The sequence below is a fragment of the Malus sylvestris genome, chromosome 5 (genome assembly GCF_916048215.2).
Source record: "Malus sylvestris chromosome 5, drMalSylv7.2, whole genome shotgun sequence".
Lineage (NCBI taxonomy): Eukaryota > Viridiplantae > Streptophyta > Magnoliopsida > Rosales > Rosaceae > Malus > Malus sylvestris.
In genome coordinates, this window is record NC_062264.1 from 43,623,903 (window position 1) to 43,649,634 (window position 25,732).

At 37.1% G+C, this 25,732-nt stretch overlaps 1 protein-coding gene across 6 annotated transcripts in view; it reads right to left on the bottom strand.

Moving 5' to 3' along the window:
• Positions 1-510: 510 nt before the first annotated feature.
• Positions 511-25,732, bottom strand: part of LOC126622351 (disease resistance protein RUN1-like) — a 78,458-nt gene continuing 53,236 nt past the window's right edge. For 4 of the 6 annotated variants that reach the window (XM_050291049.1, XM_050291053.1, XM_050291051.1 and 1 more), the window contains 5 exons: positions 4,422-4,964; positions 2,963-4,052; positions 2,567-2,845; positions 1,635-2,471; positions 511-1,540 (listed from right to left, as the gene is read on the bottom strand). In XM_050291049.1, the coding sequence (XP_050147006.1) occupies positions 764-1,540; positions 1,635-2,471; positions 2,567-2,845; positions 2,963-4,052; positions 4,422-4,964 (3,526 nt within the window). In that variant the 3' untranslated portion in view covers positions 511-763. The remainder of the gene's footprint in view (positions 1,541-1,634; positions 2,472-2,566; positions 2,846-2,962; positions 4,053-4,421; positions 4,965-25,732) is intronic. The other 2 variants (XM_050291052.1, XM_050291050.1) reach the window with 1 other exon arrangement.

The window sequence follows — 25,732 nt, forward strand, 5'->3', positions numbered from 1 at the left end:
CGGAGGACATGACACAAAACCGAGCGCAATGGCGTTCTAGGATTCATATAGCCGACCCCACTTAGTGGGAAAAGGCTTTGTTGTTGTTGTTGTATATATAAATAAAGTCTTTTCAAATAGATGGAGAAAAAGTAGGAGAGAGATTTGATAGTTTTAGTTGTTATAATTACCATATCATCCTTCATTTTTATGTTTTATTATTTTAACTTACTAAGATTAAAAAGGGCGAAAAGGAAATTTCACCCTCTTTAGTATTAGATTAATTCCCAAACGCTAATGTCGTTTCCATGAGGTTTGTATAGAGTTACAAGATCGCCGGTGCTTTCGCACAAGGGACAGCTAGCCCATGACGTCACATTGTCACCGTGTGGTTTGGGCCTCTGAGTTGACTCAGCGAGTCTATATATCTATACATATATGCATCTTTTAGGGTTTATAGTTTTCCTATAAAAAGTCAGGATTTCTCGAATTCTACAAGGGAAAAATTTGTGAGACTTGCATGTTCCGCTCTTTGTACTCAAGTTTGAATCACTACTTCCGTATTTTAGATGAGTTTAGTGTAATTATCTTCACAATGTACTATTTATGCTAATACCCAACTCTAATTGTCACCACAAGATGATACCATCGGGCATCTTAACAGCCATATCCCGGAGAACGACGGGAGGAGGCGTGCGTTGACGCTTACAGTTGGCGACTACATGAGAAGAAGAAGAGGGCTTCTCTGAACATATGGAAAACCTTAAATGCATTAATAAGTTTCCTAGCTTACATAGTCGTCGCCATCCTCATCATCATGGTTGTCGTCATCCTCATCATTAGCATCATCGTCTCGGTCCTCCTCATCATCATTCTCATCATCCTCATCATAATCCTCATTAAAATCATCAACTTCGGCTAAAATATCTTTCAAGGCCTCTTTCAACTTCAAGGCCTCTGTGTAAGGGCTAGAAAGGGGATCTGAAATATTCCACTCAACTTCGGCAGCAATATCTTTCAAGGCCTCTTTCAACTTCAAGGCCTCTGTGTAAGGGATAGAATGGGGATACAAAATATTCCACTCAACTTTCTCATAAATTTGTTCCAAGGCCGATTTGTAAGGGATAGATTCGGATTGTGACATTTGCAACCCAAAACTTTGGGAAATCTTAGTTTCGTCGCATAGTAAACGAACCCCTATTTTCTTCACCTCAATAGATTGACGAATTGCAAAAACATGGACCGAATCGCCTTCTTCCAAATTGAACTCAGTTTCCGGCAACGGAAATTTTCCCAGCCAAATGTTCTCTCCTTTCTGAGCATCAATCATAAGGGTAACAAAACTAGTACGCTTGGTGTGATTAATAGCATAAATAGTAAGAGAACCAGAAGGCCGGTCTCTATCAAAATGACAAGAAGCCAGGCACACAGCCAACGCTTTTGCATTACAACCAATTTCCTTAGGCACTTCAAAACGGACTTGGGTACCCTCGTTGACATGATTGAACCAAGTGGGAATTTGTCTTCCTACAAGATTCATGAATCCACATCCTGTCCATCCCTATACCATTTTGAACAAGATTTTTGTGAGTAATGCATACATAACACACATTTGCGAGGGAGGAGAGGGGGGTGGTGTGGAAGAGAGAGAGTACCTGTAGCGTGCTATCCTTAAGAATGAAATCTACGACATTGTTGTGTGTTGACATACGAAGTGTGAGGCCCGAGTTTAACGCGCTCTCCAACCCTGGAAATTCATTGAGTTTCGGGGAACTGAGATTCACACATGGCGACATGCCTGAAAAATCTGGCATTCTTTCAAATGCAGAGCAGTCGTCCATCTTTAGGAATTTCAAACTTTTTGGTAAATCTGTGATCTCGACAAGGTTTATGCAACCATCCAAGGATAGATCCGAAAGCTTAGAGAGGCCACTGAGGCTTGGAAGGCTCCGAAAATTATTGTTATCTAGAAATAAGTACCCTAAACAAGGTAGACTACTCCCAATATCATTAGGCACTTCCATTAAATTGCTGTCCGCCAAATTTAATCCTTTTAAAGAGCGTAAGCCTCGTAAGGAAGGTAGCTGCAAAGAACACTTCAAGTTTCTCAAAGATAAGTACATAAGCGTCTCCAGTCGTCCGATGGAAGGTGGTACTTTTTCTATGGCCGTCCCATCTGCAGAAAGATTGACCAATGATGCCATATTTCCCAAGTTATCGGGCAAGCTTCGCAATCTTGAACAACCATCGAGAACAAGAGTTATGACAGATTTCAACTTGTCCAAACTCCCCGGGAGAGCCTCAAGCGTTTCACAGTCTTTCAAATTCACCAACACAAGACTCTTGAGATCTCCGATGGACTCGTGAACTTTAGCCAACCTCTTACAGTCTTTGAGTATCAATTTCTCAAGATTTGGGAGTTTTGAAAAGTCTGGCGATTGTGTTAGATCATGGGAGTGGCTGAGATTTAGAATCTTCAACTTATCAAGCAACTGTTAAGAAAAATAAAATTGAAAAAAAAAATTAAAATCCAAAAAGAAGAGCATAAAAATAATTCTTAATTTGGTTCAGGTTACATTGTACGTACCCCAGAATCCTCACAAAGAACTTGTTTGAGGCTGCTGTACCGCATGTCGATAGCGACTATGTTTGGTTGACACAGTTCTATTGGTATGAACTCCAATGGGAATCCATGCCAGCACAGCCATCTTAATTTTTTGAAAAGACATTGGTATTCCCCAGCGAGCCGAACGTAGTTTAGTTGAAGCAATCTCAGTCTCTTCATGTTTCTAAGAGCCTCAGTACCGAAACTAGTCTCTTCAAGACTCAGCAAATTCAAAGCCAGACCTTCAATTTTTTCTGTTCCCTGCTATCCGAAAAAACAGACTCCAAATAAGAGAAGGCTTTGCATGAAAATAAGTTAGATTACTAACTTACATATGCTTACACGTTTAACATAAAGTTCGATTGGGAAAGTACTTACAGATTTGTCTATCAATACATCATTTACATCTTCAGGACGCCACAATCTACTCCGTTCTGCAGGGAAATCGGGATTTTCTGCATGCACGATATCTCTGCCCATGTCCCGAAGCAAATCATGCATCATAATCTTGTTTTTTATACCAATAGTGATAAGGCACCGGTCAAGGAGGACCTTGATTCCTGTTGTTGCATAAAAGCCACATCCATCCAAGATTTGTATGACATAGTTCTTGTCCATTCCAATAAAAAAACAAGCTATATCGAGGAATATCCCCCTCTCGTAATCATCATTTAGCCCGTTGTAGCTTATTTTCAGCTGTGCCTGAACTTTTCCAGGAGGAATTCTTTTCAATTTATCCAATCTACTTTTCCATTCTGCTTCACTTCCTTCGAAAAGACTAGATCCTAAAACTTCAAGAGCTAGCGGTAGTCCTGCACAGTAATTGACAACTTCTTTTGCGGGCACAAGATATTGACTAGGACAACAACTACTTCTGAAAGCATGCCAACTTAGGAGCTTAAGAGCTTCTTCTCGGTCCATTCCTTTCGCCCCATATATCTTATCAACTGCAAATTCTTTTAGCACACTTTTGTTTCTTGTTGTGATGATGATTCTACTCCCCGGGCCAAAAGAGTGGCGATTTCGAGCTAATTCGTGTAGCTGTTTCACATCGTCTACATCATCAAATATGACAAGTACCCTTAAGCGTTGAAATCTTTCCCCTACCAAGGCGGTCCCTGCAGCAACACTGCTTACTTTTGTCTCGTTGGTTTGCAAGATATCAGAAAGAAGTTGTTTTTGCAATTTTTCTAGTTTCTTTTCCCTCACTTTTTCAAGGAAACTTTTACCTTGAAACCTATCAGAAAATTGATTATAAACGGCTTTAGCAAGCGTTGTTTTACCTATTCCACCTATGCCCAAAATTCCAATCACCCGAACATCATCTGAATCTCCAATGCATAAATATTTACTGATATCTTGCACTCGAGAAGCTATTCCGACTGGGTAGGACGCTACGTCTAAGTATGTGTTGTTCAGCTTCCTAGTGACTTCCTCAGTAATCATCCTGATAAACTTTGCTTCATGCCTGGCATTAGTCAAGTAGAGAAGCAAAACGAAGACTGTTATACAACTACAAGACGAAATTGAACTAATACACAAAATTACTTATCATGATTAGATATTTTATTTAAGACAAATTTCTTTGAGGTGTTGCGTTTAAACTCAGCAAACATCAATTAAAAATTCAAATTAGAAACACAAACAAACAAAATCAGCATCCCTTCCCTCTGCAGCCATTCGCCGGCGGCTTCCCTGCTGTGATTAGTGTAAGCTTAACAGTTGAAGCTTTATTGTACGATTTTATTAAAAGAGGTCTAAGAAATCGCATGCTTACAAATTAATGAGCAAAGGTACGTTAAAGCCTAAATTCATAAGAGAAGAAATTAGTAAGTACCCGTCAAAAGTCTTTTGGAGATCCCCGCCAGACAAATTCGAAGCTTCAAAAAGAGCAGTTCTCCACCTCTCTACCTTACAACTCTCTACCTTCTTTTCATCTATAGGTTCCCGAAACGATTGTCCAAAACTGCCAGTCTGTTTCCTGACATGCGAAGGATCAACGTCATAGAATATCGGCAAAACTAATTGCCCCCGATTTCTTCTACACTCCATGATCTTAACCAGCTCCTCGAGGCACCAGCTGGAGTTCGCATACCGTCTAGAGAAGACGATGATAGAGATCATGGAACCTTGGATTGCCCGCTCAAATGCGGTTGTTAATTCTTCTCCCCTTTTTAGTTCTTTTTCGTCAATAAAAGCATTGATTCCAGCCTTTGTTAATGCTTCATAGAGGTGGCCCGCGAAGTTTTTGCGTGTGTCTTCGCCTCTGAAGCTTATGAACACATCGTAGAGCGAACCTTTTGAGAAGGAGGACGAGGACAAGGAGGCGGAGGAGGACGATGAGGATGATGATGAGGATGAGGGCAAGGATGTGGAGGAGGTAGAGGAGGAAGATGAGGATGAGGGCGAGGATGCGGAGGAGGACGATGAGGATGAGGGCAAGGAGGAGGAGGATGACGAGGCTTTATCGGGGACTGAGACATTCATTTGGCGAAAGACGAGGCCGAGGGAGCAGAGGAGGAAGATGAGGACATCAAAGACAAGACTGGAATTGCGAACCGCAAAGTGGTAGGACACTAACACCAGCACCAGAGTTAACAGCTTCCCTAAGCTCGACCAGGTATCCATTTCCTCCATTTTCTTTAGGCAAATTGAAGGTTTTTGGCGATATTGATTTTCTTTCTTCTGCAAGACTCCACTACAAGAGTTAATTTGAAAGGACCCAATTACACAATCCCGGATTATCCTGCCAATAATGCGGTTAGCCGACAACCCATCAGGCTGGGCCCCATTTCCTTCAGCCTTGCCCTTTTATCTTTACTTTTTTCTTCATTATTGGCGAGTTTCCTTTCCTTCGCTTCCGGTCAATACTGCGCGTCAATCATGTGCGTTTTCATACAGTACATGCGTCCGTGATTTTTTTTTCCTTTTTCTTGGTTGTTGTGCCGAGACTGCGCTCCAGCTGGAAATAAGGAGGACACAGAGAAATAAAAACTGCCACTAGGTGGTGAAACAGTGTCGAGCATTTTCATTGAACGGAGGACTATGCATGTGGGTTGGATCACCGAATGGCTGGAAAAAATTATAACCAAGCGGACATATTTTTGTTTTTTTCCTTTGATGTTCAACTGCAAGTAGAAATTCTGTTAGTTTAAAGGATTTAAGGATTAAGTGCATTTTTTTAAAGAGGATTAGCTTGGAAGGGATAACTAAGCATCTTTAAAAGAGGAGTTAAAATGTACACATCAACAATAATAGTAAAAAAATTACAGCATTAGTGCCAACAACTTCAATTTTTTTTAACAAACGATATTATCGGAAATGTCTCACAATGAGTTAATAATAATGTAGTTCAAACTTTTATTTTTAATATTTATTACAATCATGAAAAATAAATAATGTTTAAATTTAACATATCAGGTGAAGAATAAAATTTAAAAAAAAAATCAAAGTGCCATGGAAGTTTTCAAATTTAAATTTTATATTTGAAATTTGAAATCTACTTTGGAAATGAACAAATCAGTTTTTTTTTTTTTTATGGATTTCTTTATAGATTATGTTGGCGGTATTAGAAAATTTTATTAACATGAAAAAAAATTATACTTAATCTATAGACATAAACCTTAACCCTTAGTTTGGTCCAATATATAATTAGAGCATTCCCACTTGGTTTGGTCCCGTATAATTTCATTTTCCCTGCTAGAAAGGTATGAATTCCATCTATCTTTAGTTTTGTGTGAATAATTTCACAAGTCATAATACAGAATTAAGAATACCAACTATGCTTTTGTTTTTTTTGGCTAAAAAAAAATGATAGGAAAGAGCAACAACTTGCATATGTAAAGTTTATACGCTTTTAATTATTTTTATGAGTTCATGTTTGTCCCAAGATAGCTTTCAATTTAAGATTTAGTATTGAATGGCTCCATAAGAGCAACTCCACCTCTAGAAAAATGCGCAAGCCCAGCTTATTTAATATACTCAATGAACAGTGATAGATTCCAATGAACAGTAATAGGCTAAATGCATCTCCACTCTTAACAAAAAATAGCTTAGTCAATTTTATTAAAAAATTATTTTTTTATTATAAAATAATAAAAAAGTAATAATTTTATTTTGAATTTCTGACTTTATAAAAAAATATTATTTATTTTTTATTAAGTTGTTTGGTTGAAAAATCTGGAACATTGATCTGAAAATCGAACGGTCCTCATTGTGCAACGTCAGTACCCATTAATTTTAAATTTCAAAATTTTTTTACCGTTGGAAATCCAACGATCCAAAAAACTAGCCTTTGGAAATCCATTTCTTGTTTCGTTGAGCTTTTGTATCTCGAGTACTTGATTCACATTTGTTTCTTCAAGCCGTTGATATGTTCCTTGGCCCTCTGCTTGGTTCTAACGAGGAAGTTTGATGCAGCCATAAAGTATATGAAAAATTACTATGCGATTCGATTATTGAGTTGTGATTTGCCATATTCCAGAGGAGGGGTATGTTAGATATACGGGTTTTTGATAACGTCACGTGTTGGTCCTAGACGTAGGTTGAAATCGGGACGTGACAGTTTGAATGAACTGAAGTGGTTACGCTTGAGGATAACGTGAGAGGAGATGGAAGGTTGTTCACACACAAATTTTACCCTCATTTTTAATACACAAAGTGGTAGGACACTAACACCAACACCAGAGTTAACAGCTTCCCTAAGCTCGACCAGGTATCTGGACAAGGATTCTCTCCTCCTTTTTTCCCATACACTTCCATCCTCTCCCTATTTGTGTGGTCACGGTTAAGCCATGTATTTTTGTCTTATTATCTCTATAAAAAATTAATATAAAATGTTGACATGACTTAACTGTGATCGCACAAATTGAAAGATGATGGAAGTGTACGGGAAAAATGGAGTAGAGAATCCTTGTCCCGGGTATCCATTTCCTTCATCTTCTTTAGACAAATTGAAGGTTTTTGGCGATATTGATTTTCCTTTTTTCTGCCGAAACTACATTCTTCTTCTTATAATTAATAAACCCGTCAACTCTATGCCAATAATTATGTGCGTTTTCATACATTTTTTAGAGAGTTGGATTATCTCTTCTTCTTTTTTCTCTCTTATTCTCTTATCTCTTATTTGAAAAATCATGATTAAGCTAAGTTAACATCTTATATTAATTTTTTATATAAAAAAAGAATAAAATAAATAATGTGAGAAGAGGGGATCAAAAGAGGAATTGAGAGAATCATAGTCTATTTTTTACAGTTTACATGCGTCTGTGACTTTTTTTGCCTTTTTCTTGGTTGTTGTGCCGAGACTGCCCTCCACTTGGAAATAAGGAGGAGACAGATAAAGAAGAACTACCACTAGCCAAGGTCTAAAATATCAATATTATCTCGATATTTTCATCGAAATTTCCGTGTTTTTGGACCACCGATATTTCTGATATCATCGATATTTTAGACCTTGATAGGAACTCTATATAGTACTAAGTCACTCATGTATCTTACTATACAATGTATAAAGTGTAAAATATTGTACTAATTCATTATATATAAATGATTATGGTGTGTTTAAATTTCTTTCATTAATTACTACATATGTTCTACACTCACAATGTTTGTCAGCTCGCTATATAATCAACTTAAATCAGTTAAATCCATCATACAATGCATTTCCTTCTAATTTTTTGTGATAAACTAATAGATAATTGACTAAATAAACATCATGCAAAGTTTCAATAAAAATTTCCAAGTTTTTCTTACAATTTCTGTAGTTTTTATTTAATTTTATCGATATTGATAATATCTCGATATTGATAATATCTCGATATTTCCATCAAAATTTTCGTATTTTTAGACTACTGATATTTTCGATATTATGAATATTTTAGACCTTGCCACTATGTTGGTGAAACAGTGTCGAGCATTTTCATTGGACAGAGGACTGCATGTTGGGTTGGATCGCCAAATGGCTGGAAAATTTTTATAACCAAGCGGACATATTTTTGTTCTTTTCCTCTGGTGTTCAATTGCAAGTAGAAATTCTGTTAGTTTAAAGGATTTAAGGATTAAGTGCATTTTTTCAAAGAGGATTAGCTTGGACGGAATAACAGGAGTTAAAATGTCAACATCAGCAATACCAAGAAAAAAACACGGTATTAGTGTTAGCAACTTCAAATTTTTTTTAACAATTGATATTATACCTTACAATAAGCTAACAATAATGTAGTTCAAACTTTTATTCTTACGTTTTGTTCTAAATACTTATTACAATCATGAAAATTAAATAATGTAATAAATAGTGGTTTAAATTTGACATATCAAACGAAGAATAAAATTAAAAAAAAAAAATTAAAGTGTTACACAAGCTTTCAAATTTAAATTTTATATTTGAAATTTGAAATCTACTTTGGAAATGAACAAATCGGTTGTTTTTTTTTTTTTTTAATTTCTTTATAGATAATGTTGGCGGTCTTAGAAAATTTTATTAACATGAAAAAAAAAAATATACTTAATCTATGGATACCTTTAACCCTTAATTTGGTCCAAGATATTATTAGAGAATTCCCACTTGGTTTGGTCCCGTATAATTTTATTTTCCCTGCTAGCAATATTTTGAATTCCAACTATCTATAGTTTTGTTGGAATAATTTCACAAGTCATAATCTAATCTATTATATTAAGAGAAGAGGGCTTATCAACTTTTTGCTCATTTTTCTTCTAATTTTGTCCTCACTTTTGATATATAATGTTTACAACAAGGAGGGTAAAATAGTAATTTTGTATCTTTTGACAAAATAACAATCATATGCCTATTTTACATTTTTCTCTATAAAATGACAATCATATACTTATTTTTCCAATTTTACCGTCACTTTTGATACACAATATTTACATAAGAATGACAAAATAAGAAAAAAAAGGAAAAAAAAGTTGACAAGGAGGCTTCTCTTAATAACATTTTTTATACATAAGGAGGACAAGCCATCATTTTTTCATACAGGTAAGTTAAGTAATTATGTTTTTTAGATAATTTGAATGAATTGAAGCGGTTGCGCTTGAGAATAATATAAGAGGAGGTGTGCAGTTGTTTACACACACAAAGTGTATACTCTATGTAGTACAAAATTAAGAATACCAGCTATGCCTTTGTTTATTTATTTTTGGCTAAATTTTTTTTTAAAAAAATCAAAAAATCAAAATCAAAGAAAATGATAGGAAAGAGCAACAACTTGCATATGTATAGTTTATAAGGAAAACTAATGAAAATGACTTGAAAATTTTGAGTTTTAACGATAAAGACAAAATAAATGATAAAGTGAATAGTATCAGGATTGACTTTTTAGTGTAAAAATATGGTTTTTCGTTAAAGTTAACAGTACTGGAAACTTTTCGTTAAAGTTTCCTATTTTATATGCTTTTAATTATTTTTATGAGTTTGTGTTTGTACCAAGACAACTATGTATTTTAGGAAAACTAATGAAAATTATTTGAAAAGTTTGAGTTTTAACGATAAGAACAAAATAAAGGGTAAAATGAATAGTATCATTATTGACTTTTTAGTGTAAAAATGTGGTTTTTCGTTAAAATGTACAGTACCGATAGCTTTTCGTTAAAGTTCCCTAGTTTATATGCTTTTAATTATTTTTATGAGTTCATGTTTATACCAAGACAACTGTCAATTTAAGATTTAGTATTGAATGGCTCCATAGTAAACATCACAACTTTCCGAATATCCAGCATCAGGTGGGTTTGAAGAATTGCATAGCTTGGGGGTATCATCTTGAGGACCCATATCATTTGGATCAGACCAAGGCCGACGCCCACCGTACATATGGCGCATATGCCACACTTCGGCTGGAGGGTGGAGTTCTAACACTCGAAGTAACAGACCACTAGCATCTGCACCTATAGGCCAAGGCATATTCTATATAGCCCATAAAAAAAAAAAGAATGTAAGTTGTAACTATGAGATTTCAGGTTGTGATTGACACTAACAAATTAAGTAAAACGAATGTGTAGAATTTTAAGCAACCAGTTAACAATAAAGTTAATCCTCTGACTGAATAAAGTTGCAACCATTGAGTTTAGCATCATTATTAACAAGGAAGAACATAAACCATGCAACTCCATCATCATTCATGAGTGGTATTTAGGAAATACAACTATACCTGCATATGAGGGTCCTAATTGTCATGAAAAAATTAGCATGTACATGAAAATCTATATGCATCTTGAAAAAAAATATATTCTCACACGTATATCCGTTTCAAATTTATATAGACAATAATTAAAAGGCTTAATTACTAGTGCACCTTTGAAAGTGTGAAAAAATCTCACTTTGCCTCTTGAAACTTATTTTGATCAAATTTACTTACTTTTTAAAATATGTAAACGTATCTCATTCTATCGTATACCGTTAGCTTTATTAAGTTTTTCTTTAATGTCGCTCACTTTAACGTGTCATCCATGTGTCAAAAGATAGAGTACCCTTTTGTCTTTTCCCGTTCTCCAACTTAATACAAGTTAGTTATTCTCCTTCACTTATTTAGCTCATTTCACTTTCCCTCTCTATCTCTCACTGATTTCTATCTCTTGGTCTTATTGACTTTAGGCTAAATAATGTTTAAAAAATATGAGTTTTCACCTTTTTTATAATTTGTGATTCTCTTTTCCATGTGTGAGTGAGAGAGTAATGTTTAACTCAAAATTTACCCTCACTTTTAATACACAAAGTGGTTGGACACTAACACCACCACCAAAGTTAACAGCTTCCCTAAGCTCGACCAGGTATCCATTTCCTTCATTTTCTTTAGGCAAATTGAAGGTTTTTGGCGATATTGATTTTCCTTTTTTCTGCCGGAACTACTTTCTTCTTCTGATAATTAATAAACCCGTCAACTCCATGCCAATAATGCGGTTAGAATTGCACATGGGCGACCGCAACCGCAACCCATCAGGACCCCATTTCCCTCAGCATTTTCCTTTTTCCTTTACATTTTTCTTCATTTATGGCAAGTTTCCTTTAATTTTGGTCAATCATGCACGTCAATCATGTGCGTTTTCATACCTTTTTTACACAGTAGGATTATCTCTCCTCTTTGTTTCTCTATTCTTTTTTACCTTCTTATTTGAACGGTCACGGTTAAACTACGTAAACATCTTATATTAATTTTTTATAGAAAAAGAAAGATAAAATAGAGAATATGAGAGATGAGAATGTAAAGAGGAAGGAAGATAATCCTAATCTTTCTTTACAGTTTACATGCGTCCGTGTTTTTTTTTTCCTTTTTCTTGGTTGTTGTGCCGAGACTGCCCTCTGGTTGGAAATGGACAAGGGTTGTCTGCCCTTCAACTTCCTATGCCCTCTTGTTTTGTGTGGTCATGGTTAAGCCACGTCAATATATTATATATATTTTTTTATAGAGATAATAAGACAAAAATAAATAGTAATATAAAATATTGACCTGATTTAACCGTGATCAAAACAGAAGGGTACGGAATGGCAGACAATCCTTGTCCGTTGGACATAAGGAGGAGACAGAGAAATAAGAACTGCCAATAGGTTGTGAAACAGTGTCAAGCATTTTCATTGGACGGAGGACTATGCATGTCAGGTTGGATCGCCAAATGGCTGGAAAAATTTATAACCAAGCGGACATTTTCTTTTCTCCGATGTTCAACTGCAAGTAGAAGTTCTGTTAGTTTAAAAGGATTTAAGGATTAAGTGCATTTTTTTAAAGAGGATTAGCTTGGAAGGTATAACTAAGCATCTTTAAAAGAGGAGTTAAAATGTCCACAAATAACAGTAACAAAATTACGCATTAGTGTCAACAACTTCAATTTTTTTTTAAACAAACGATATTATCAGAAATGTCTCACAATGAGCTAACAATAATGTGGTTCAGGTTTAAACTTTTATTCTTACTTTTTGTTCTAAATATTTACTACAATCATGAAAATAAATAATGTAATAAATAGTGGTTTAAATTTAACACATTGGGTGGAGAATAAAATTAAAAAAAAAAATCAAAGTGTCACAAAAGCTTTCAAATTTAAATTTTATGTTTGAAATTTGAAATCTACTTTGGAAATGAACAATTCAGTTGTTTTTATTTTATTTAATTTTTTTTTATGGATTTCTTTATAGAAAATGTTGGTGGTATTAGAAAATTTTATTAACATGAAAAAAAATTATACTTAATCTATAGACATAAACCTTAACCCTTAATTTGGTCCAAGATATTATTAGAGCATTCCCACTTGGTTTGGTCACGTATAATTTCATTTTCCCTGCTAGCAATATGGGTGCAACTTGGGTTGGGCTAACCTAAACTCGTCCATGTTCAACCCGACTTTAAACCTATACAAGCGGGTTTTTTTATAGTTATAACCCGTCCGAACCCAACCTAATTTCAACCCGTTCATTGATTGGGTTGAGTTTGGTTGATCATTTGCCCAACCAAACTCAACCCGACCCAACCCGATTAAACAAACCCGAATATGACCTATATCAATTAATACTCATATTACACCTAAATGGGCCAAGTCCAAACCCACATCCGTTCTAATATATATTTTAAATAAATTACCCCTCTAAACCCTAAAGCTATATATTAAATTGTTAGTCTCCAATTTCATTATGTGGCTCTGCAACTCAGTCTACCTCTTTCCTCTTATTAAGAATTCAAAAACTAAGTCTCAAGGCTACAGGTCTCCATCTCTATCTGAAAGCCCAAGAAAATTTGCAACTGCCCCTCTCTTTTTGGACAATGAAGTATTCCTCTCTATATGAAAGCCCAAGAAAATTGGGACAATCAAGTGTTCCTCTTTTTTTTTTCTTCTTTTCTTTTGGTACTAGCTTTGGTATTTCTTGTATTTTAATTCAAACTTTGCATGGTTGAAACATTCATATTTAGTTATTAACTTTATAACGGATATAATTTGCGGAATTGAATTTTAATTTTGAAAAAGTTGGGCCAACCTAAGTAAACCCGAATCCGATTATACCTAGGCTCGAATGAACCCGATTAAAACCCAACCCAAACCCGAACCAGATTTGTAAAAGTTGGGTTAGAATTAGGTTGACCTTCCAACCCACTCAATCCGCCCAAGTTGCACCCCTAGCTAGTAGCTAGCAAGGTTATGAATTCCAACTATCTTTAGTTTTGTTGGAATAATTTCACAAGTCATAATACATAATTAAGAATAGCAACTATGCTTTTGTTTTTTTTTTTGGCTAAAAAAATTCAAAAAAAAATTCAAAAAAAAAATCAAAGAAAGTGATAGGAAAGAGCAACAACTTGCATATGTATAGTTTATATGCTTTTGCTTATTTTTATGAGTTCATGTTTGTACCAAGACAACTATCAATTTAAGATTTAGAGGGTGTATTCAATTGGGAATTTGATACATTGTAATAGATTTATAAATCTACGGATTTTTATAGTGTTTAACTAATTTGTAGATGTAACATCCCACATCACCCAGGGGAGTGATCCTTAAATGTATATTCTCATCCCTACCTAGCATGAGGCCTTTTGGGAGCTCACTGGCTTCGGGTTCCGTAGGAACTCCGAAGTTAAGCGAGAAGGAGGCCAGAGCACTCCCAGGATGGGTGACCCACTGGGAAGTTGCTCTTGAGTTCCAAAAAACAAAACCGTGAGGGCGTGGTCAGGGCCCAAAGCGGACAATATCGTGCTACGGTGGTGGAGCGGGCCCGGGAAGTGATCCGCCCCGGGTCGGGATGTGACAAATGGTATCAGAGCCAATCCCTGGCCGGAAGTGTGCCGACGAGGACGTCGGGCCCCTAAGGGGGGTGGATTGTAACATCCCACATCACCCAGGGGAGTGATCCTTAAATGTATATTCCCATCCCTACCTAGCACGAGGCCTTTTGGGAGCTCACTGGCTTCGGGTTCTGTAGGAACTCCGAAGTTAAGCGAGAAGGAGGCCAGAGCACTCCCAGGATGGGTGACCCACTGGGAAGTTGCTCTTGAGTTCCCAAAAACAAAACCGTGAGGGAATGGTAAGCCCAAAGCGGACAATATCGTGCTACGGTGGTGGAGCTGGCCTGGGAAGTGATCTGCCCCGGACCGGGATGTGACAGTAGAGATTTCATGTAAAATTTTGATAAACTATCTTAAAATCTTAATTGAATACATATTGAATTTAAGAGAATCACTTAAAATCTTGATTGAATACACCTAGATTCATTAAAAGAATAAAAATCCCTCAAAATCCCAATTGAATACACCCCCATTAGTATTGAATGGCTCCATAATAAACAGCACAACTTTCCAAAGATCCGGAATCAGGTGGGTCTGAAGAATTGCATAGCTTAGGGGTATCATCTTGGGGACCCATATCATCTGGATTAGACCAAGGCCGACGCCCATCGTACATATGGCACCTATGCCACTTTTCGGCTGGAGGGTGGAGTTCTAACACTCGGAGTAACAGACCCCAAACATCAGCACCTATAGGTCGGGGCATATTCTGTATAGCCATCGAAAAAAAGAGATTGTAACTATGAGATTTCAGGTTGTGATTGACACGAATTTTAAACAACTAGTTAACAAGAAAGTTAATCCTCAGACTGAACAAAGTTGCAGGCATTGAGTTTAGCAGCATTATTAACAAGGAAGAGCAAAAACCATGCAACTCCATCATCATGTATGAGTGGTATTTTTGGAAATACAACTATACCTGCAAATGAGGGTCCTAATTGTCATGAAAAAATTAGCATGTACATGAAAATCTATAAACATCTTGAAAAAAAATATATTCTCACTCATATATTCGTTTCAAATTTATATAGATAATAATTAAGGGAATTGTTATTGGCATTCTAAAAATCTCATTCTACACTCCAAACTTTCTATATTTGGAAAGAAAAATACACTTGTGAGGAGTGTAGAATGAGATTTTTGGAGTGTTAATAACACTTCCCATAATCAAAAGGCTTAATTACTGGTGCACCCGTGACTCTCAACGGGCCGGGATTCAGCTGCACGCCATATGCAACTGACTGCAAGCCTGGTTGCTCTGTATTTTTTTAGGTTTCTTTTATCCTTCCCGGACTTGGATTCTCTGCCCTCCCAATTTGGTGCCCTCCCCGTGCCCTCCTATTTGTGTGGTCACGGTTAAGTCACGTCAATATTTTATATTACTATTTTTTTTGTCTTATTATTTTTATAAAAAACAATATAAAATGTTAGCATGGATTAACCGTGACCACACAAAACAGGAGGGCACGGGAAGGGCACCGAAATGGGAGGGCAGAGAATCCAAGTCCATCCTTCCCTCCCGTCGCGCTATTCTTTTGTATCTTTGTTTTTTGTTTTCCCACCATTTTTGAGCAGGTCAGAGACCATACTTGTATACCAAGAATAATAGCTTAATGGAGATATCTTGCTTTCCTTGTAATTAACATTTCTTCTTCTTGTTCTTCTATTTTTTTTTTGTCGTAATATAAGAGTTATGTTCAAAAATTGTGATCAATTAGTGTTCGCCGCCACTTAGTATACATCATTATTATTTTTTTATTCAATAGAAAAAGAATGAAAGAGTTCGCTATTTTTTGTTTTATCATCAGAATAGAGGACTTATTCTAGTGAAAAGAGATTTTTCTCTAGAAAGAAACAAATAAGATATTGATTCCGAATACCGTTACTTTACTAGATGAAGCCGACAACTATGCGTGTATAACGATAAAAAAAAAACTAAAAAAACACTAAGAATTTTTTTAAATATATACTAGCATATGGGCACACACAAAATGTGTGAAATTTTTTATTTTTTTTATTTTTGAAATAGAAGGAGAGAGGAAAAGAGTGATAGAGAATGTGTGAGTGAAGATTTTTTTTTAATTAGAGATATGTTATGATTACATGTAGGTGAGGCTTTGAAAAAAAAAATTTGGTTGTGTGAAATTACATTTTTCCCCATATTTCTTATTCATGTTTTGTTTTAATTAGAGGGTTAAAATGGTAATTTCATAGGATTTTGGTTGACAATGAGTGTTTTATTAATTAGTAGAGATAAAAAAATTAATTTTAAATAGATGCAGAAAAATAGTAGGAGAGAGAGATTTGATAGTTTTAGTTGTTATAATTACCATATCATCTTTGATTTTTATGTTTTATTATTTTAACTTACTAAGATTAAAAAGGGAGAAAAGGAAATTTCACCCTCTTTAGTATTAGATTAATTCCCAAACGCTAATGTCGTTTCCATGAGGTTTGTATAGAGTTACAAGATCGCCGGTGCTTTCGCACAAGGGACAACTAGCCCATGACGTCACATTGTCACCGTGTGGTCTGGGCCTCCGAGTTGACTCCGCGAGTCAATATATCTATATACATACACGCATCTTTTAGGGTTTATAGCTTTCCTATAAAAAGACAGGATTTCTCGAATTCTACAAGCACTTACATTCTGCGACTTTATGCAGATCTTGATTTAACCAAATTTGTGAGACTTACATCTGTGGTTCTCTGCACTCAAGTTTGAATTACTATTTTTGTACTTTAGATAAATTTAGTGTAATTATCTTCGTAGTTTAACAAATTAGAGCCTCCGAAATTGATATTGATTGGTAGGTCAAAATACAAAACCCTAAATTCAGATCTTTTCTGATTCTATTTTTTTCATAAATTTAAGTCATATTTAATAATTTGTTTTCTGAATGCCTAAATATGGGATGAATGCTGTGTGTCAAGATATGCAATTGTTGGTCAATTTTTTATAACCTCCATGGCTATGTGTAACTTTTGTTTTCGTTTAAGAACCATCGAGTTTTGTTTAGGAACTTATTTATTTAGTTTATTCATATTTTTTGTAACATCTATGACTAGGTGTATCTTTTGTTTTTGCTTAAGAACCGTCGAGTTTTCTTCAGGATCATACTTATTTAGTTTATTGCTAATTTTTACGGTTCAGTTTTAATTCTTTTCTTACAAGTTATTGGTACTTTTCTAGGTGTTCTTTCTTTCTTTCTAATTAAGTGATTTGAATTCCTTTTCAACTTAAAACATGCAATTGAATAATTTTTTTTTTCTTGTTTCTTTCTTGGCATCCTGATCTTAGTCGCTGTATATCATATACGGATTCGTAGTTGCTTCTACTACTCATGGCCCTTACTACCAAAAATTCTCAGCTCCCGCCGGCATCATCACAAGATTACTTCAAAATCAACAGCCTCCCTGACGAGTTGTTGGTTGAAATCCTTTGTCGACTCTCACGCAACAAGTTGGTTTCACAATGCAAATTCGTGTGCAAGCGGTGGTTCCTCCTCCTCTCCAATCCTGACATTGTTGGCCGTTTTGTATGTCTCCAAAAGGATAAGAAAAATCCCAGTACCTGCGGTATGCTGTTTTCACTGTTTTTCGCACAAAAAGATCGCATCGCCGCATTTTTTATACCGAGTTCCCAATTCCCGGAATCTTTAAGGAGTAGGTTATCTACTATGAGTTTCATGTTAGAATATGAGCATGAGTATGAATTGGTAAACTTGGTTGTAGGATTAGAGATTGAATAGGAAGTCTTGTTGAGAATGGATTTGTAAATCCATGTTGTAACTGGACTGCTATTTGAAATGAATTGGTATTCCATATGGATTTTAATAGGGGAATTCTTATAGAATTTGGCTAAGATTGTATAGTATATATATGGTGGCCTCTGCTCTCGTAGTGTGGACTCAATATAAAACTAAGACCTATTATTAGTTGAGAACCTTGAACACTGAAGAGAGGAGAAGGTGCACTGCAACATTGTTACAGAAATCAGACATGGCAACCGGTTCAAGTTCATCTACATGTACGGTTTTCTCCATACATTGGTTTAATGAACAACGATTTGTGTTTTGATAACAGTAGCTCATATAACTTGTTATTGGTTTATGTTTATTCTAACATGTGGTATCAGAGCCAGGGATTATAAGTTTATGAGTTCTGTGATTAAAACCAATAGGTTCAAAAGCCTGAATAATATTTAAGTAAATATACCATTGTTGTGGGATTGGGGAATCGAACACGGGTTTTGGCATATAGGTTTCTAATAACGACAAAACCTAAGGAAATTTTTGACCATTGTATAATTAAAAGCTGGTGACCGTTGGTTTTCCTGCAAACCCATTGGTAAGGGCCTTCTTTTCCAATTTGGGGTTTTCTGGGGAAAGATAACTTTTTCGATTGCTCTCTCTCTTGTCTTCAACTCTGTGTTTGAAGAAAGGATCTGGGAATTAAGAAACAAATCCATATTAAATATTAAGTTTCCGCTGCACGATATGGGTTTTCATATTCAAGGTATGTATTCTGAAACTCGGAGAAGAAGCATGAAAAAGTAAAATTCAATTCTGTTTGAATCCTTCTATTTGATAAGTTCGATTAGAATAACATGTGTCAGATTGATTGATTCAAATCAGATAACATGCATCTTAAAGTTAAAGGCTATAATTTTCCAATATCTCGCAAAGTCATGATCTTCTGATTCTGATGATCGTTTTATTTTGATATTACATCATTATGCATGAGACATCTATTGGTTGTCTATTGTTGCATATTTCTCCCCTGAATCTGCAGGTGCATTTGCTGAATTTGACGCAAAGCCAGAAAGCTGATCAGAACAGTAGCGGTGCCGAAGGCCATCGAGTGACAGTGGAAGAAAAGAAGCTTATGAATGGCAATGGATCATCACTAGTGGTGCCGAGGCAGTTCATGGATCTTGGGTTAGCTGCTAAAAATGGTGACGCTGATGAGCATTCAGAGTCTTCGTCTGATGAACGAAGTCGTGGCGAACGGTTTGGATCGCTTGGAGATAATGTGAAGGCTGCAGGGCACAGTGATGACCAAAGGATCGGTTTTGATCACGAAAAGAAGGATTTCGGGAGACGAATTGGGAGAAAGGAGAGCCCAGATCAGCCGTCACAGAGTTGAGGGCTTAACAAAGTTCCGAGGCTCAGTTCTCCGAAAGAGGTTGGTCAAACTGAGGCTACAATGAGGAAGTTTTTGTTTGATGCTTTGGAAACAGTTTGGTTGTTTTAAGCTTATGATTAGTAAATCGTTTTAAGTCAATGTTATGTTGCTTTCCTATAAGATTGATTTATGTTTTGATCTTTTTGAAAAGTGGGAGCATATTATGTGATTGACCGTTTAATATCAGTTTATGTTATGAGTCATATTTGCAATCTGGATGTGTGTGAACTTAGAATCAATACTGCATTTTGGTTGTGGTTTATGATTCTCTGTTTCCATGTTTTGGAGTGTAATAGAATGATGGTCATAAAGATGGATTCTCAGGTGAGGCTCTGTGGTCACTTCTTTTAAATTGGAGAAGTTCATGTCTGAAACTGATCTTATGTTCAAGTGGGAGAAAAATGTAAGAAAATGAACATGAGATTGGGTGTTTTTGACGGTGAATGGTTAAGTCCAATTAGAATAAGAAAGCCTTATGAGAAGCTGTGAACAAATCCTTATTTTTGAAGGATTCTGTTAAAAATATTTGAACTGATATGGCTTGGAAAACATAAGTTGTTTTCTATAAGGATTGTAATAGGAAATCCTTGTCAAGTTATAAGAAGGATATATATGTGTTTTGGATTCAGTTTGATGCTTGAGAATCTTTGTGATTTGACTTGAGCAGTTGGTTGAATTCATATTGTTGATGCACAAAATCAGCGAGGACTTTGGTACAACAGAAAGTGTCAGGTTTTGTGACCTTCGCTTGGTTGCTTCGGTCACTAGTGAGGATAAGTACGTAAATGAATAGAGACAAAGAAGCAAACACAGGATGTACGTGGTTCACCCAGATTGGCTACGTCCACGGAGTAGATGAGTTCTCATTAATTGTGAAGGGTTTACACAAATACATAGGTTCAAGCTCTGGTTTAGTGAGTTCTAGTGAATAGTTTAGTACAAAATGACATTAGAGATTATTGTGGGAGTATGACCCCTATTTATAGAATAGAGTTTCTAGTTTTGTTCTGACATTGACACGTGTCATGTTGTGATTGGCTTCTGATGTTGACACGTGTCGCGCTGTGATTGGCTTCTGATGTCGACACGTGTCGCGCTGTGATTGGCCTCCTGGTTGAAGGGAAGCTCTTCTGGATCCTTGACGGTATAACGTTGACCGGTGCTCAGTAGTTTCGCGATTGGTCAAGTATGGTACAAACAGTGCTCCCCTAAGTTCCCGAGTGAGGGAAGCTCCTCGGTTGGGGACTTGCAAGATCCAAGCCGCTGAGTAATTACGAAACTTCTAAGTACTGAGGTGTGGTATCGTCTTCACTTGCTTTATCTTTCTCATAGGTAGATGTGACATCTTCTCTAGAAATACGCTTCCTCCATTCAGGGGTGGTGTCTTTAACCGGTAGAGATGCACAAGGTAATGTATCAATTTCACTTGAAGCTTACTTGTAGTTTCGGGCTTGGTCAAGTGTGATACAAACCCTATAGTAGAAGTCCCCCAAGTCGCCGAGCTAGGAGATCTGTCGAAGGAAGCAACCGACAAGGTAAGCAGTCAGGCTTCCAAGCAAGCAACCCAGGATCAGAGGTTCGACTTTGACTTCCGGTTGATTGTTCTCCTTTTCCTTGTCTCTCATTCAGCTGCCAGGATAAGGAGAAACAAATGGAGAAGAGGTGATGTGAGATACTTTTGCTTTTGAAGAAGTAACTTTCCACAGGCTAATTCTTGAACTGTGCTGGAGGGTTTTCTGGTTCCCTTCAGAGTATAAGGCCGACTCAAGAATTTGAGGGTCAAAACAAGTCCATCAAATCTAAAGTATGTTCGACCTTGATGATATGGGATACTGTTGCTGTTGATGGAATAATGAATGTGGTATGGAAAGGTGTCGTGCTGTAGTGATCTGTTTCAGCTCACCGTTGAACCTTCTGCTTCAATCTTTTGCATGGCAGAAGTGGTGTGCAACCTTTGCATTTAAATGGTCATTCAGAACATTCCTTCATAGTGACTCATCCACGCTTGGCAGCTTCAGTGTAAAGAGCCAATATCTGATCAACTGTCATGAGGTATTTGCTGGTGGAATTCGTGACCTTGACAGCAGTTGAGGATGAGTACTCGAGAGCAATGCTAAGTAAGCAACCAGGCAAAGGTTCCAGGCAGTCAGTTCCAGATTGAAGGTTTGATTTCAGGTTCCGACTGACTGCTCTCTTTCTCCTTGTCCTGCAGGTGTGGACAAGGACAAAGACAAAGACAGGGAGAAAGCATGATATGGGATACTCTTGCTTTCGACCCTGATGATATGAGATACTCTTGTTCTTGGTTTGGCTTATTTGCTGAGGTATTATCGGGGGGAAATAAAGCTGAGTATTTCGAGAGGTTATGTTGAGGGTGCCTTCTCGAATGCGAGAAAGGGTTGAGCATTTTTGCAGGTTTGCCTGTTTGTTGAGGAGGGAGGTCGATGTATATAGGGATTTCCCAATAACAAGTAGTAATGCTATTCCTTTACCCTTCTTGGTCACAGCAATGTGGTGGGAGCTGCCAGCTTCACGTGTTTTAACTTTGTCAGAGCACTTTGAAAAAGTGGTATGTGGTATCTGGAAAGCTGATGTTACGTGTGAAGATTACAGACAAGCTTTGTCTAAGGAAATCTGGCTCTCGAAGTTCTGAGAGTTGTGCCTCTTCGGTTTTCAAACAAGCAATCCTGTCAAGGATCTGACTCTCGAGATTCGGAAAGCGGTGCTACTTCGGTTTTTGAGAAAGTAATTATGTTGGGAGTCTTTTCTCGAATGTGAGTAAAGGTTGGACGTTCTTGCCAACCTGTCTTGCCACAAAACACGGAGGTCGACACACATAGGGACTTTCCAGTTGTCAAGCAGTGGTGCTGTTCCTTTACCCTTGTGGGTAATAGTAGGGTAGCTGGAACTTCGAAATTCTCGTGCCTAAACTTTGTCAGAGATCTTTGACAAAGTTATATGTGGTACCAGAGGAGTTGATGGTGCATGTGGAGAGTGGTGATTGAACAGTAAGATTCACGTGCTTTCTACTTCACCAGAAATCTTCAACAGATTGCCCGTAATTTCCGCAAAGCTGAGTGTGCATGTGACAGGTGCTGACGAGGCTGAAAAAGCAGGTGCTTCTTCGATTTCTGAGATCGGCCCTCGTGGTCTCTGAGCAGCCCAGCTTTTGAGAAAGGAAGCGCCTCTTCGATTTTTGAGATCAGCCCTCGTGGTCTCTGAGCAGCCCAGCTTTTGAGAAAGCAAACGCCTCTTCGATTTCTGAAGCTCCGTCGAGTGCAGATTTTTATAGAGGCTGGCATTAAGTTCCACAGCACACTTGAATCTCTACCAGTAGAAGCTCCCTTCTTGCACTTCTAAGATCTTGATTTGTTTGACCTTTTCCCTCTTCAACACATTTGAAAATGTCTGGACCCTCCGACCGTCGTTTTGACTTGAACCTTGGAGAAGAGACAGCCACGCCTTCTCCAGACAACATATGGCGCACATCCTTCATATCCCTTACTGGTCCTCTTACCGTTGGGGATTCTGTGATGAAGAATGATATGACCGCTGCAGTGGTGGCCAGGAACCTTCTCACTCCCAAAGATAACAGACTACTTTCCAAACGGTCTGATGAGTTGGCTGTTAAGGACTCTCTGGCTCTTAGTGTTCAGTGTGCAGGTTCTGTGTCTAATATGGCCCAACGCCTATTTGCTAGAACCCGCCAAGTTGAATCATTGGCTGCTGAAGTGATGAATCTCAAACAGGAGATTAGAGGGCTCAAGCATGAGAATAAACAGTTGCATCGGCTCGCCCATGACTATGCTACAAACATGAAGAGGAAGCTTGACCAGATGAAGGAATCTGATGGTAAGGTTTTACTTGATCATCAACGGTTTGTGGGTTTGTTCCAAAGGCATTTATTGCCTTCGTCCTCTGGGGATGTACCTGGTAATGAAGCTTCAAATGATGAACCTCCAATTCCTCCTCCTTCTGGGGTTTTGTCAAGTACTGAGGCTCCGGATAACCACCCTCCAGTGCTTTCTCTTTCTGGGGCTCTACCGACTGCTGAGACTTTCCCTAAGCAACCTTTGTGAAGACTCCCTTTTGTTTGTTTATTTTGACTCATGTATATGTACATATTTGTGGCTTTATCGAAAATATTAATAAATAAGCTTTGCTTCATTTCAACATATTGTGTTAAATACACCAAAGCCTTCTTCAGAAAGTTCTTTGAATTTTTTCTTTTGTTGAAACTTGTATTGTTGAAGCTTTGTGAGTGAAGCGTGTAGTTTGAGGTAGTGTTCCCTTAATTTCCCGAGTGAGGAAAACTTCTCGGTTGGAGACTTGAAAAATCCAAGTCACTGAGTGGTTGTGAGACTGTCGAGCATCAAGGTGCAATAGCATATGGTGGGAGTCCCCCAAGTCTTCAGGCGAAGAGAGTTGCCGAATGAGGTGTCTCGCTTGTTACTAATTTGTCAAAGTAACGAATCCTTGTTTCGATGTCACACATTCGTATATGCTTTATCTAAAAATATTTCCAACTGTTGTGTGTTTGATGCTGCATGCTATTGACTAGACAAGATCAAGTGCAATTAGTAGCTTTTCTCTCTTTTTCATCTTTTCTTTGGTGGAATTGTTTTTCGTTTCCACTAATCAGCCTGAGTGGATGCAAGATAACACCATTCTCTATAGCTCAGATTGCAAAGTCGTCTTCATGAAAGTTGTTCCTTATCTTGTGAACTACAACATATCCAAATTTGAGATCCATCGGAGTAGTACAACTTCAGAAATTCAAGTATGATGAGTAACTGTTCATCAATTTTCTGTTAACCAGTCAGACTTGTTGTGAGCTTCGAAACTCCATTTTCTCTTGTTCAGATCAACATACTTTCTTCATCGAAGTTGTTCCTCATCATCTCTTCCATAACATATCAAAAATTCAGAACAAACTAACGGTTGAATATTTCCAAATCTTCGAAACACCGCAGCAGCTTTGAAGCTTGCAGAAATCTGACCGTCATGTTTAGAGCTTCAACACTCTAACTTCCGTCGCTCAAATAGAAAAATTTCCTTCGTGAAAGTTGTTCATCTGCTCAAGAACTATAAGATGTCCAAAATTCAGCTCCACTGGAATTAGCTTCGCACTATCTTGATGAAAAGTGTGTGAAGCTTTTATGTGTTTTGGTGTTGAAATTTGGTATTGTAGGTGAAGCATTGGGGTTTAAGCTTGATATGTGAAGCTTTATAGGTGAAGCTTTGGTGTTGAAGCTTTATAGGTGAAGCTTTGGGGTTGAAGCTTTATAGGTGAAGCTTTATAGGTGAAGCTTTGGTGTTGAAGCTGTATAGGTAAAGCTTTGGGGTTGAAGCTTTATAGGTGAAGCTTTGGTGTTGAAGCTTTATAGGTGAAGCTTTGGTGTTGACACCATAAATTGATTGTGCTTCGCACTATCTTGATGAACATAGTGCGAAGCTTTGGAGATTGATACTTGTCCTCCATTGATGAAGCTTTTGTTGGCACCATAAATTGATTGTGCTTCGCACTATCTTGATGAACATAGTGCGAAGCTTTGGAGATTGATACTTGTCCTCCATTGATGAAGCTTTTGTTGGCACCATAAATTGATTGTGCTTCGCACTATCTTGATGAACATAGTGCGAAGCTTTTGAGATTTGTAGTTGTGTTCCATTGATGAAGCTTTGTTGAATTTCCCAATTACCAATTTCCTTTTTTTTTTTTTTTTTTTTTTTTTTTTTTTTGGGAAAACTAGAAATTTGAAAATGTGGGAGAGACAACGTATACAAATTTTGCTTCCATACTGTTAAGCGAGAGATTGTGATGCAAGCCACCTCTTGTAGTTGTCGAAGGTTTGGATGAACCATATAAATTGAATTTGCTTCGAACAGTCTTGATCAAGAGCGTTTGAAGCTTTCTATGAGTTGTAGTGTTTGCATTGTTACAGAGGAGAAATGTCTGAAGCAGATGCAAGAGGGCTGAAGAGCTTGATCTTCGTATACCATGCATTAAAGCCATTGTTGGCTTGCAATAAGACTTTGTTGGTGACTATAGCTCTTGTTAGGCATAAGTGCTCCCCTAGTTGAGTTGTAAAGCTTGATGGTTTTTGATTATTTGTGAATGCTAGGAGTTCACATGTACAAGTTGTACCACTCGTCTTCTGGTTAATGGAATGAATGGTGG